Raw genomic sequence first — 15,650 nt, 5'->3', positions numbered from 1 at the left:
TGCCATGAGTCTGCACACTGTTCATACCACAGAAAATAAATGAACCATCCAACTAATAGCTATCATGAGATTCATGGAATTAATAAAGTCATTGCTTCATATTATGACAAAAACGAACTCCACATACCAGAAGTCAAAAAAAGTTTTTTTAAATTTTTATAAGACCCCAAGTCCAGTCCTAATGCTTACCTCTTCACTGTTAAACAAAGAAAACATTACTCAGATACAATCTTCACTGTATTTAGAAAAAATTACTTTCATGGTTACAAGTGTGCAAAAATATCACTTTCTTAAGTTTCTGTCAAGTTACTACCTAATACCGAAGAACAGTAAGACTGGGAACTCTCATAAGCAGCTCCTTAGCTTTTCATTTTCCCTTGTGCTTGCAGCTGAGCCCTGCCCCATCTCTCTCATATCCAACACAGAATCCACATCAAATGCCGGAGAGTCAATCAAGCTTTCAATGAAAGTCCCCATTCCCCAAACTGCTATCCTCTCTTTGATCCTCAGCACTTGGCAGGTGTGTTAATCTATGAATGCTGGATCCACATCTGCTTTTGCTGGTATAGATCCAAAGCAATACTCATATTAAAGCACTAACCAAACAAGTCAAAATCAGGTATGATTCCTCCTTATTCTCTAGCATAGTGGACACAGAGCTTTTTCTTTTAATACACTAGACAAAGGTAGCACTTTTATCCACACTGAGGGGCCAAATTTCCGTACAGTCTTACATTATGCAAACAATCAATCAACATTTTACATAGCTTAGAGCAGAGTATGGTAGATAAAACGTAAGTAAGTGAAAGTCTGTTTAACACGACACAAAATCTGGAGACAGATGAGGAAGAACAGGCAACCAAAAGTGCCACATGCAATAAAAAAAAGCAAAGGTCATTTATGTGATCTACATTTATAAATGTGAAACATAAGAAAATTTACATAAATGGAGGTTTCAAGACAGCACTAGTAAATATTCCTCACATAAGTGTTAATTGTGTTTGCCGTTAATATTTAAAAGCACACTGAGGTTTCTCTTTAAATCTTATAAAGTATGTCTGTGTGCATTTTTCAGGGCCAACACCACTGGCAGACAGATGCAGTGTTTCACTTAGCCCGGAACAGAAAGACAGATGCTTCACTCCTACTTTCCAAGGAGGAGAAGGTTCTCACACAGTAAATGTCTGGTTCAGTAAGGACCAGCAAGGTTGAGAGTTTTTACCTCAACCACTTAGGACTCATTCATGATGAGTACAGTGGCAATAGAACTCTGCATCCAAGAGCCTCAACAGCAATTAAGAAACAATCCAAGTGCCATTAGCGTGCCCTAGTTAAGTCTAGGGCTGTCAAGGACAAGACTACCATCATCTTACTCTGAAAGATGTGATCTGGGGAACATAATGTTTGGAATCTTAGAAACCTGGCAAGACATACACAGAAGTCAGAGGTAGCATCCAAGAGCAGCTGTGTATTGCTGTAAAAGCCACTAGTGCCGCTCTACTCATCAGGGGCAGGGGGAGTGGGAGGACACAAAGCAACTGCAAGCTACAACGCTTGGCTTGGAAGCGCATCCCCTGCTTCAGAGCTTTTGCTGTCTAAGAATACCTCTATCCTGGTGTTTTGTATATGTAATCTCATTCTGTCTAAGTACCAAACTGACCAGATGTCCTGTACATATGTGAGGTACAATGTTAGCTGACATTAACATACACTGCCTCTCCCTAGACCTGTTTATTTGGCCTTGGGGCCATGCTATTGCATACACATAGCTTCTGGTTACAGCTGGTTTCCATCCAGACAACTTGGATTGTATACGTGCACCTGCCTGCAAAATACTGGGTAGACAAATCTCTGTGTGAAAAGATGTCTTAGGCAGACACCGTCCTGTCCAATACATCTAATACTGGAGTGAATGAGTTTTCAAATATACCTTTGCCTTCTCAAGACTTGTTCTGTTATCTAAGACTTTTTTATAGAAGGTTTATATGAAGTTTAAAAAGCAGGTGTTTTTTTCCTGTCCTGTAGACATTTCAAATTTTTTTGCCATTCAAGTTCATCTTGGCCACTCACTTCCAGTCATCACCTCTTGATGTTTATAATATAAATTAGATAAAAATTCCAATTAGAACAGAAAAGGACACTGCATAAGAAAGCTGCTTGAGGAATGAATAACTCCAGAATAGAGATACTGTTACTGAGAGGTAGTAATCTTCCCAGAAAGACCTAAGTAAAAAAACTGGACTAGTTTTATTTTTAATTAAGCTAATAACTTCCTTTTGGTGTATTATTAATGCTAGACAAGAAGAGAGATCAGGAACAGTGTAATATAAACAGCGAAGTTCTCTTAAAATATTCCTTAACTGCTGAAAAATGTGCTTTCAGGAACACAGTATTGCATAGTGTATCAAAATAAAAGATGTAAATTGTGAAACACTTCAGGTTTAAATCACTAGTATCTGATTTCACTACCTTACCTCCATCATAAACAATTACATTTAATGATGATATGATTTAAATGGTTTGTTTACTGAACCATTTCACTTAGTAAAGTTAAAATTGTCTTACATTCAACTCATCAAAGGCTTCTTTCAATCACTTACCTCCCCGGCTGGCAAGGACAGTACCATCATAGGAAAATGTCAAGCATGAAGTGTCGGTGCCCGGAGCATGAGCTTGCCTGCAGTGGAACTTTGTGTGTACCTGTTTGTCAAACAAATAGAACATTAGAAAATGTGCTTATATCAAGATAAGACAAACATCTATTTGTAGCATTTTGTGTACCCTGCTGCTATTCCTACATTTAAACAGAAAACCCTCCATTTTTAGCAGGTACAGAAGCTAAATATTTCTACAGACTTTTAAAAATGTCATATATGTTTTAGAATAGGCTTTCATAATAAAAGCTTGAATGCAAAATCTGACTTTTTCATAGATTTAATTATACAGTCCACATTTACATAGCTTCAGCACTCCTGGAAAACTCCCACTAGCACTGAATAAAGGAAGTTACACCTGGTTAAGGTAAAAATACATTTTTAAGACAGTTCTCAACACTCCCCAAAGCAGGCTTATAGTTACAAAAAATACCAAAATACAATATAAATACTTTGGAAAGGACTTAAAAGAAGGATTGGAAGAATTTATTTTTGCCAAATTTAATCCCTGCCAAAATTCATGGCTTATATAATAGAACAAAGCTCAGATATTCTGAGGTTTGTGTTCTGTTTAGCTGCAATAAAATTCAAGTTTGGGAATGATGTATGTTTATTTTTTATTTCTATTTTGCTGATAATCCTAGAGAAAGGTAGAAGTTACTTTCAAGTTAACATTTTGCTCCCAGGTAGAGCTGACTTCTTATTTATTAAGTCACTATTTAGTAAAATCCCTAAAAATTCTATTAAAAAGGGAGGAACCTCTAATTAAATTTTAGCACTTTTGTAAAGTCAAGCTTTCCCACTTCCCAACCAAAAGCAAAGGTCTCAGCTAAGATACCAAGATGCCTTTCATACACAGGAAGGGAAAATGGAAGAAAAGGGACAAGACAGAAACAGAGATGAAGGAGAGACAGGTTGACTCCTTTCTTAACACCTAGGAAATTACACTTCTCATTTGCCCTTTTTTCCTAAAACAAAACTAATTTACATAGTTGTAAAATAAAACATTCAAGAATTAAAGGTTGTTTGTACAACTGTATCTCAGCTTCTCATCTGTAAGACGAGGATTAAAACATGCCCTTCCTCATATAGAGGGGAAGAAGAGAAATTAGTGGCCTTAAAGTCCTTTACTTACCAGTGATGAGCAAAACAGAAAAATATGCGTAGAAGCGTGTATTTTCAGAGAAGGGTTTGAACAGCATGCACTAAGTCAGATCTAGAATCGCACCCTAAACAGTAAAAGACAAAATACTGAGCAGTATTTTGTCACTGCTTAGTGATTACTATCCAATCTATACATTAAGAGACACAGTTCTACAGAATAAAAAAGGAGGACGTAATCGCGAAATGCAAACACATGGACTGAATTAAGCTTGCACAGGAATCCTCAGTTACTGTATCTTCTAATTTTTTACTATGCACCTTACTAAGGCACTTTTTAAGGGCTATTTTGTATGCAAAACACCCAAGCTAGTAAAGTAATTAATGTTGTTTACCCTTTCAAATAGTTGTTCTAAATTTGGTCCAAAAGCTAGAGAAACTTTGTGTAATGACATTAATAATGATTGCAAGCTTATTTTGGAGTGCAGATTTAGTCAAGTTTTGAGAGGAGTCACATAAGTAATTTCCTCCACAAATGACTCTTCAACAAAGGAGTATTTCAAACACCAAGTAAATGCTTCTTACAGTATTTGGAAATAGAATGTAATAGCTTACATTTAGCAGTAGTACTTGTTTTGAAATTACTGTCACTTCCAGCCAATTGTGCATATCCTGGAGAAACTCTATGAACAGACTGCAGTTTACAACTCTACGTCTTTGGTGGGGGTGTTTGTAAATACTAAGAAACATATTTTATGCATCCAGTTAACTAAAATCTCCCAAGTATGTGGTAACATACAAAGGATAAAATGTGAATTGGCTATCAGAAAATAAATTTTCTGTAATATTTGTTAAACATTACCAAGCAATTAAAATTATGTATTTTCTGTCTAAGAAATAACATGGACACTTGCAAAAACATCATAAATGGCTAATAATCACACCTTAAAAAAATGACAGAAAGATTATAATATGGTATTTAGCTATTTCAAATAAATTGGAAACTTTGTTTGGGCTCCACAACACTTGTCTACTCAACACTCCCATCCCTCCCTGGCAATGTCAGACTGATATACTTGTATTAAAATAACATTTTTTTCATTTTTCTGACCAACTTAATGCAAGGGTGAGGGATTTTTTTCTTTCATTTCATCATTAATCAGTCTGAAATTCCTTCCTTTTGTTTTGTTTTGGATACAAATTAAAATAAAGAAAAAGATTTGGGGTCCCACCAAGGCCTCTTCTTTTATGTTTTACTAGTAAAAAACCCAAACATCTCTCTATACGTAGATAGATAGTAAATCACATAATGTTTCAAGAGTTTTGTTATTTTTCTATGGTCAAAGATACTGATTTTATTTAGCATGAATTTATGAATCCATTAATCAAACCTGAACTGCATCTTTCAGGAATTAAACAACTCACCTTAAATATGTCACCCACTATGGAGCCTTCTCAATGAAGTACCTCTACTTTGAACAGTTCTTACCCTTTTTCAACTGTCCCACAGAAAAAGAAAAATAGCAACATACAGACATGCGCCCCTTAATCACAAAAATGAAAACAATGGAACAAATTTAGCCCAAGTCTACCCAGCTTCAATGCCTTAGGATTTCATGTAAAACAAGACTTGTCTGAAAGGGACAGTAAGATTGCATCAGCAATTCTGCTTGTCTTTAAAAATAAATTTGCTCAGTTTACCAGTAAAAAGATTGTTTTCCTAACTTTGAGCTCTGCAAGCTTGCCCTCCATATATTATTCTGCAAAGGAATATAACCCTGAATTGTAATACTAAATCAAATATTCTAAAATGATTGAAGGTTGCTCTAAAAATGATAGAAGGTTGAACAAGAAGTTTTTACATATACTGGCAAATGTTCACTGCAGTTTTCAAACAAAATAATGTGTTTGGCCTCTGGCCTCTTAACATTTTTAACAGATGTCTAATCTTGCTAACAAATCATTAGCAAAAAAAAATTATCAGAATGTTTGTTGCTGGAAAGACATGAAACAGAACTAATGTACACAATTTAAAAGTTTGATTTTGAAAGGGAAGGAGAAAGCAATGAAACACTAAAGATGTAAAGATAATTAGAGCAAAGTGTATCTACATTTCTACCTCATTACCCCTCTTCTTTTGTTGCAGAAGTGCCTGCTGTTATGGAGTACTAGTCACGTGCCATTGAAGATTTGACAAGTTCATCACTCCTTAAATTTTTTAAAGGTTTATTTATTTCAGCAAATTCTGCAGTAACACACTCTATCTTCTGCAACTTGTTTGAAGGCTTTCTAGCAACTAACTCCAGCAATGTAAGCACTTTCTTTCTAGCTTTGTATTAGCACATATATTTTTGTTAAGCAATTACAGCTGACTGGACTTGTGTGCAACATGAAATGACAGGCAGAAAACATGAAGCACATGTGAGAAAGGACGCAGTTGCATGTACCAAAAAAACTAGGATAACAGATAAATGTCAAAGTTTGCAATATCACCGCAGTCCTCATAGAGAGGATGAGAACCAGAAGATAAGAGGAAGCCAGAGAATAGATTGCGATTGGGGAGGGGAGCGGCGGGGGGAGAAGGTACATGACTGGAGCGTCACTAACGAACATGCTTTGTACAAAAATCTGGGTGGATTGAAGAAGACCCATATGGGAAGTGAAGACGACAGTGGCCACATGAAGTGTTTATCACAAATGAATGACCTACAACAGAACCACATGGTTAGAGTTCTGCGCCACACAACTGCTCTCCTTCTCCAGAATCCTAAATAAAACATGTTCTAGGAAAAGCAGAAGATAGACCTAGTCAGTTTGTTCACCTCAGAAATCCAAGTCACATCCATGTGAAAATCAACAATAAGCTTAACTAATAAAATTTTTTAACATTCCACATTGTTTCTAGGATACAATATTTCACAGTAATCCGACACCTTCCCAAGATTATAATGCTCCCCCCACCTTTTTCTTTTAACGAAACAATGAATGACCCAGCCAGAACATTCTTCTTCCTTCTTGTTCCTAACATCTTCAAAATTTTTTTAAAAGCAGAGGCAGTAAATTAAGGGAGGCCTTGGGGAAGGTGAGATCTACAAAGATTGCTGTATCAATCTTTCCTTGTATTACAGACATGTAACAAAATTTTACTTATTACTGTGAACAGTCAACCACACAACCACAACTGTGTTGACAGCAAAAGGAACTCTATCCAATACTGAGTGCACCACTAGCAATGTGCAATCTACTCCAGTTTGCTCCAGCACAAAGAAGGTGTATTCTGAACAGGGCAGGTCATCTCTGGAGATGCCTCTTATGCTTGCTTACCTGCTGTTCCCCCTCTTTCACATCAAGGAATGTTTCCAATGCTCCTTGAGAGAGCTGGAAATCGGGATTTACACCAGTTTGAAACATGAGGCAAGAAGGGGAAGACTGGCTGGGCAGAGATGCCACACAGGCAAGTCCCAAGCCATGTATGGCTCTTTGAGATTTAAACGGGTGATTTCACCCAGCTAAGATACTTCCAGCAAAATAAGTTAGCTGACACTGACAATATTCAACTGCAAAAAAAGATAATTCTCAATAAACATAAAAGCCTTCCAAGATAACATATTATCATAGGCCAGTCTCAAGGTGACAAAGGCATGAGCTATAAAGCTGCAAGAAGAAAACAAACAAACCAGAAACGTTTTTAGTCACAACTGAACAAAGCTGTCCAGGTCTTTGTTGAAAGTGATCCCATCAGAGACAGCCAGCAATCTCAGAGCTGTGATCACAGCTGACAAGACAGACAGGTTCCCAGGGCATGAGTTACACTCTCCAAATGGCTATTTCCCCATCCCCCCTTCAACCATCTCCACTAAAGGAAGCATATTTGCTTTGCTCTCAATTATAATCCAGAAAAGAAATGTAACTGTACTTTCTGGGTTTAGTATATCACTTACACATTATCAGGTCTACATATGCCAGCTGAATTCAGGAATTTCTCAATTTTTTCCCTGAGTAGGCAGTTGCAGACTATATCAGATGCTTTCCTTAAGTCTCTGTAAACATGATCCCTGAACTTTCAATTTATGTGACAGCTCTTCAATACCACTTCCCGTGGTGTAGAAATAGATGCTGTTTCAGTAATGACCATACTGATGCAAAATAAGATTAACTCGTGAAATTTGAGGGTTTAGTGTTTACATGATTATATGCTACATGATTTGCTCGTCTCCATGATTTTCTAACTCAGTGACATCTACAAGTATCATTAGCAGACCTGAAACACTCCTTCCTTTCTCTCAATCCTAATTAACCAACTGTGAATACAGTAACCTAACTTTATTTGCCATAACCAGGAAATCTGACTGGCAATCGTATTTAACTGTCCTGCGTGTCCATTATATTCTCACCTGTTGCAGCTAAGGCCTTTTTCTGGGTGGAGGGATGATATTCTAGGGGAGGCAAGTCTTTTGGATTTCTTTATCTCTCACACTCAGGCAGTGGTTCAATACCTTCCAATAATCTTTCACATGTATTTCATAGAGAAGTTTTCCTAGCTATTTGAAATTACTGAACAGATAAGAGATTTGTTTTTTTTTTTTAATATTCTGCAGTTTTTCTTGAGCAACTGTTTTGCAATGAAAAACCTACATAACCTAAAAAAAAAAAAAACCAAAAAACAAACAAAAACATAATAGCTCTGTAACTATTTTAAAGTTCATAAAATCTTCAATCCCTTGCAATGAATCATGTGTTATATCATGGAACTATGAATGAAAATAAAAACACAAGCGTGAAATGCTTAGTCAGAAAATGTTGGGCTGTTACGGAAAACAGAATTCTTAGAACAGAAGCCATACAGCAGTGTAGTCAGTCAAGGTGAAAAATGATTTAGCATTTTGTTAATTCCAATTGATACAAAAAGTAGATTTCTATTGAAAAAAAATCTCTAACATCTACACAGAAGGCAATGAGGCAAGGCACCTGATACATTTGACTATATGAGGTTTTAGACAAAAGAAGGATGCAAGCAGGCTGGCTTGCCTTAGAGATGTCTCTGAACCACTGCAGTGATGAGAAAATCCTTCCTATCTGCCCATACTTCCTTCACCACTTAGAGCATTCAATGTCAAAGAATACTGCTGACCACAGAGACAATTTCTTCTTGTTTAAGTTAATTCAACAAGAAAGATTTTAGGAAACCATTTTAGAAGGATGGCTTCTTCACAGCATTGCTAAATATTTGCCTAATGGTTTGAAAATGAAACCACAGCTGAATGTTTGGCTGCACTGTCAAACTTTGCATTTGAGAAAATAATCTATCTTGGCCACAAAAACGATAAATATTACTAATAAAAATAGCTTTTGGAAACTATTCTGTTGGCTTCCTTTGGGGATTTTTTACACTGCATGAGAAAAACATACAAGGATGTAAAAGAAATGTTCCTTTGTATCTTTTCATAACTTATCTAACCCATCCCATGCTATCCTAGCAAACTCATGATTTTCCTCCTTTTTACTATCATAAATATGGCTTCTGTAAACAAAACAAAAAAAACCCTGAACCCTCCTTTTGCCTCTCTCAAAAATAATCACTCTTAGGCTTGTCCAGCTGTTGAAGGTTCATTTGTCTTCCAGAAAATAATCAAATCTGATCAACGTTATTCTGTAAAAATTTCATTAAAAATTTAGTTAAGATATACTAGAACCCCACTGAAAGTCCACAGATTGCTTCAAACCATCTATGCCAACACCAGATGTTTCATATCAATAAAAAGTAGCCTTTTGCCTATTGGCAATGAACAAGCAAAAATATAAACAGAAAAAATACAAAGAAGCTACAAAGGTGTATTTAAAAAGCAACTACCACAAAGTTATTCCCACCATAATTCAATACAATTTTTTTCATATTCTTCCAGTCTTCAGTGCTCCCAAAGCTTAAGACTGATTTTAGTGATCTTATAGGGGTACAGTGTGAATAGAGTGAAATATAACTGAAAATATACAGAAATAACAAAAAGCTAATGTTTCTCATTCAGTAACACTTGAGCTAAAAAAAGCTGTTGTTATCAAAGTGCAGTGCATTATCAAAGGTGGCTGTATAATAAATTTCCTTACTTGTTGAAAAAAAGTAGCTAAAACATGTATATTCCAACAAGATGTGTGTATTTCTAAGAAATGAACAGTCACTTTCACTAAACTTCTTGTAACATATAGTGAGCTATTATTTCTTCTACATTATTTGATTTTTCCGACAAAAATGTACTGCAAACCATTATGCTGTATTTTCTCTATTTATTACTTAAAATAATATAAAATTTGTAAAACATGAATTTGGTTTTATTTATTTGGGTGGAAAGGCGAGGAAGGAAGAATGTCTCGGTTAAAAAGGGTAAGTGGTATTTTGCCACGACGTATTTCAGTGATAAAATGAGCATTCTTAACTCAGACCCTCAGTGGTTTATAAATAATGTTGCATCAGGTGACTGCGATTATTAGCTCAATGTACTTAACACTGATTTTCAAGGACCCTACATATTTGAAATTTTTTTTTTTAAGCCTCTAGAAAACAAAAAATGCCATCATCATTCAGCAAAGTAAGTTCTTGAGAGAAGTTGTTTTTGAGAATTTAAAGGAAACTCCTTTTCTTCTGTTACAGGTCAGGTGGGCACTTGTGGATGATGGGGGATATGCATTTTTTTAATAACTAAAGATATGTTGTTATTAATGTGCAAGATACAGAGTTGCTAAATGCCCTCAATTTTAGTTACCTTTAACTCAGAATTTACCTGATGAGTTCAGCAACTTTAGGATTAGGCCCCAAAGTTATGTATGAGTAAAATGTAAAAGTAAGAAGCTGGTTAGGAAAAAGAAAAAAAAAAAAAAGAAAAAAGGTAACTCAAGCAAACTTCATTTTCTTTTCAAGAAATATTTCTAGTTCAGTTTCATGATTACTTCTCTGACATTGCTTTTTTTCTCACAATATTTTTATATAATTGACTAGCTAAATAAGCAAACAAATAAAAAACCCTACAGATTTGTAAGCAAAAAATACAGAAGGTGGAAAAAATTTTCAAAAATTGTTTTCTGCAAGTGGTTTATACTAACTAACCAAGTGTTCCACAGGGAAAAGAAAGAAATTCCCACTTAGCTTCAGAAGCCGTAAACCCAAAGTTATAGATAACATATTTACAGGGTTTACAAGTAAAATATTACAGTGTTAATCACTGATTCCATGCATACAATATACAGTTGTTGACAAAATGTGGTTTTGTTCGAATACAACAAATTACAACTGAATATTGCATTTGAATTCATCTGGCCTTTAGCACAGAAACAACACACTGTGTTAAATAACTCTGGCAGTTCAGGTTTTGTGGTAGCATCAACTTCAACTCCCCAAAACCCCTTAAAATCTTTCATGATTAAAGATACTTTGTAAAATAAATTAAAGTTAAACCCAAGATTTCACTGCTTCTGCAAGATGAGGCCCGGGTATACTTGGATTTGATTTCTGACACTTAATATTGAAATGACTTGACAATGAATGTTTCCATCTTAAAACACGCTGTATATTTATCCATCTACACTGCACAGCACCCTGTCGTATCAAGTTTCCAAGCTAGCCTAGAGCAGGAATCAAGTACCTAAACATCAGGTAGAGTGAAAAAAACTTATAATAATGTGGCTTGCTGTTCTACAGTGAGATTCCTGAATATGTTTCAAACACGGATCACTTCTAAAATTAGTTTTCTTTTTAACAGACATTAAAAACAGATTACTGTTTAAATATGAGAGGATAGAATTCTTCTGTTTGGAATTAACATCCTTAAATCAATTAATCTCTTCTCATTTCATACAAATAATAATCTCATTATCAAAACTATGGTAATGTAAAAATGTCCTAATCAATATTCAAGACTCCCTCAAAGAGGCTGCAGTATCTCCACACCAATTTGTCTCTGACGAGTACAGAACTGTTACAGAATCTTTCATTCTGCAATTAGCCTTCTCCTCTACCGTCAATGTCGCTTTGAAACCCTCTTTTCTCTTCTTTTCCTATTTCCATTTTTTATGACGCTCTGTAGTATCTTTCCTGACTACAGTTCTCTTTTACCACTAGCATCCCTAAAATTCTTCTCCATCCAACAAAAAGATCCCTTCCATTTTCTCATCCTAGACTTCCAGTTTCATTTCAGCACAGTATTTCACACTCATGCCTGGCAAATTCATATTTCTTCTCCATCAGCAGTGGCAACTTCAGAGAGCAGGTTTGTTTGTGAAAGTTGTGTCTCAGAAATCTCATTTGCATCAGCCACTTTTCACCAAATAGCTCCATGTTTCTTTCTGTCCATTACTCTTTTTCATACTTTGGCCTTTTCATCCAATACTGCCTTCTCCTCCATCCTCATTCCTTGTCAACCCCACTTAAAATCCTTCCTGAGTCTCAACAGATTTAGCCCTGACAAATCCAACAATACTAACCCATCCTCATTCTCATCAGCCTTAGAAAAAAGTGCTTATTTTCTATTCCCCTTCATTCTTTTATGAGGTCCAGTATCTCCTGTATACCTTCTACACATTGGCTCCCTTCTTCACTATTCCCCCCATGATTCTCTCTCTCTCAGTTTCACTAGCTTTTCAGCATTACTCAATCCCCTTGGTCACTGAACTTCTCACTCTACAATGTATTTTTGAAAACCTTATTCACAACCACGACTACCAATATTTTCATGCCATTAAAGTACTTTCCAAGAAAAGCTACATCATTCTCTGTCCACTGAACATCTTAATTCATCTTGACATCACTTTGTGAATGCTTAATTGGCAACTTAAATTCAACAAGATGAAAGCTGTTCCTGATTTTCTTACTTGTATACCATATCTCCTCAATTTCCCTGGAAGATCTAACCTCTTTTAACCATTCATCATAAGAAAAATGTTGTTATACACATCACAACATGTCATTTCCTTTCTGTCACATATTCTAGACCACACTGTAATAAATCCAATCAATAACCCGTTGCCAGTATTATTACTTTGGCTTCTTTTCCCTCTTTGTTTCCTTGATGATGGTTCTTTACTTTTACAGTCCACTGTTGCCTCCTTTTGTATTCTTTAACAGCTCTATTTTGCCAATGACTTAAAATATATATTCTTCCAATAATAGTAATTACAGATCATTCACTTGATCCTCACGCACATCTGTGGTTTACCCACATAAAGAAAAACGTCAAAACCCCCACACCCACCACTTGTTTTCCTTAACACATATGGACATACCATAAACTATCATTTAAAAATGACAAAAAAAAAAGGGAGACAAGTAGCAATTGAGTTTGCGCACTGCCTTGCTTTTGTTTGTCGGTGTTAACCTCTTAGCAACTTGACATCAAAGGATTCATTTTCCGACATTACCACATTTGTTTTGGAAGGAGAACAATCAAAACTGAAGTTTGTTTTATACATGCAGGCAGTAGCACACATTAGCGCAGCCCTGCCTTGCTCTCCTACCTCAAAGCAATAGCCAAGAAACAACAGCAACCTGTCTGGAGTACAGAAAACATTCCTACACCCCTGTCAACTCCTACCCAGCTTGGCACCACATTTTCACACATCAAATATCAAAATCAACCAGGCATTTGCACATTTGTGACAAGTGACAAGCCAATGGCTGGCAATGCAATGCTTTCTGCTGACTAAAACAGGTGTCCCTACTTCTGAAAAATCACTCAGGCTGTTGAAGGTGGTCTTGAATATAAGCCAGTCCTCCCATTACAAGGGCAGGAACACACTACCTGTACTAGTTGTGCTTTTGCAAGCCCTGGTGAAACAGCCTCTGTAAAGGTCACAGCAGTATACTCTAGTGACCTCAACAAGGTGAAGTTTGCTTAGGTCTCGGGCTCAATCTGGTCTCCAAACAAGACCACAGACCTGCACACTGGTGAGGACAATGAAACAAGACTAGGGAGCTAGGATACAGTGCCATTTATCTGCTCTTACCAGTGTATGTGCTGATCACAGCAGCTTCATTCATCAGGAGCTCTTAGTGTCCATAAAAAACACAGTCCATGATTATACAGCAAATTGGATTTTTTCAGAACATTTCACTCTTTGTATGTGAACTAGCACAGTACTTTCTAATTTGGCCATCCTATCCCAACGTTAATAAAATGCATTAAACTGAAAATTAAATATAAATTAAGTTTTAGCACTGATGACAGGTGACTGCTTTGAGCACAAAACTGTCATAAGCCAAATCTGGAAGTGATACATATACATGGTAAAAAGTGAAATAGTAACCAGAAAGGCAATTTTTAATCCCCTACATATTGTTTCATCTGAATGAAAATTACATACATTGAATTATCAAAGAGTACCTTGTTTAAATTACTAGCTCTTAGAATGATTATACACATTCAGAAATTCTATTAAACTAGAATTTCATTGTAAGTTTGTCGGCATACTTAGACACACAGAGACACTGTATATGTATTTATGCATAACGTGTGAAATATATAGGTAGTCATATCCAACTCCAAATCTAGTTCTCTATCTCATGAGAAATTTAGAAGTTGGTTCAAGGAAGGCAGCTGTTCCATGGATGTATCCGATTTCAGTCTGTGTAGTATCACTGCACTCATACATTAAATAAAACACAGCTGGACAATGCTCCACCTATTTCACCACCCTCTCTGCTAACTGTTTAGCACTAACATCTGTTGAAAACAAATTTTAGGGAACAGGGAGATCACAAAAAAACCCCTTTCTTTTAAAACATTTTGCACTGGAAGAAGTTTTACTTATTTGTAAAGAAAGCCTCACATATATTCAAGTAGGTTTTAATTATGAGATTTATACCTAGCATTGAAAGAAACTTGCCCACTGAAGGCTGTCTTACAAAGAATATAATATTATTACAAATACTTTTCATTTCATATGATTGGTTTAGTTCTGTACCTGCTGCCAAGAGATAGTGTAGTTCTGTAGTTTATCTTCTCAGTGATAATCATGGACACAAAAATAACTTCTTTGATTTATAATCTTACTATGAATTTTCTACAAATGCCATGCAAACTCTTTAAAATTAAAGTTAACTCTTATGAGATGTTCTTTAGAAATGGAGCGCAGTCAGTACTGTACTACGGCCAACTATTTAAGCACATTTAAAATTGTATCCTCACAGAAGTGTATCTTTTCATGGATGCAGCCATGAAACAATCGTTCTCTATGTAGAAATAGTTTTTTTTTTATCAGACTTCCTCTGAGTCAAGTGTATGTCACCTAATGTTACATGCAAAAGCTATGCTTCATTATAATTTATCTTATTTTTTTTAGCTTGTCAATTTTTAACTGATTCATGGGGAATATTTTTGTATTAAAAATATGAGTATATTTCTTAATGTCATAAAACTGAGAATATTTCAAAATAAACCACTCTTATTCAATTAAACTAAAAAAAAAAATTTAAATACTTTTCTGTCTGTTTCTCTTTGGTAAGTTTATTTTTTCTAAATTAAACAGTTAGGAAAAAGGTTACACAAAAGCACCGCACAACGTTAAACTATTGGTTTCCTAGGCCAGTATCCACTTTCTGATAGTGGTCAGTGACACAGGAATACATGAATATCCCACAACTCTTAAATGGGAAGAATTTGTTACCAATCTTCTACACTCTGGAAAAGTTAGAAATTTGGTAATATTTAAAATGAGACCAGGAAAAAAAAAGAGGTAAAATAAAAGTTCACTCTACTATAGTAATGAGAAGAATTGAGGAGGGAAATATATATTTCAAAACTTTCTATTAAGAAAACCCAAACCTAAAACCCCAACCCAGCTAGCTCCTAGTACACTATTTTCTAAAATTCACTTCACATTATTCTTTATGAATATCCCAAAATAGGAAGCTTT

General features: G+C 35.6%; 1 protein-coding gene across 1 annotated transcript in view; it reads right to left on the bottom strand.

The window, feature by feature from the left end:
- Positions 1-15,650, bottom strand: part of WDR70 (WD repeat domain 70) — a 144,354-nt gene that overhangs the window by 36,560 nt on the left and 92,144 nt on the right. Inside the window, exon 11 of the mRNA XM_069777374.1 lies at positions 2,601-2,700. Coding sequence (XP_069633475.1) covers positions 2,601-2,700 — 100 coding nt within the window. The remainder of the gene's footprint in view (positions 1-2,600; positions 2,701-15,650) is intronic.

The sequence above is a fragment of the Haliaeetus albicilla genome, chromosome Z, assembly GCF_947461875.1.
Source record: "Haliaeetus albicilla chromosome Z, bHalAlb1.1, whole genome shotgun sequence".
Classification (NCBI taxonomy): domain Eukaryota; kingdom Metazoa; phylum Chordata; class Aves; order Accipitriformes; family Accipitridae; genus Haliaeetus; species Haliaeetus albicilla.
The sequence above is the reverse complement of the archived record's forward strand: the minus strand, read 5'-3'. Positions and strand labels throughout refer to the sequence as shown.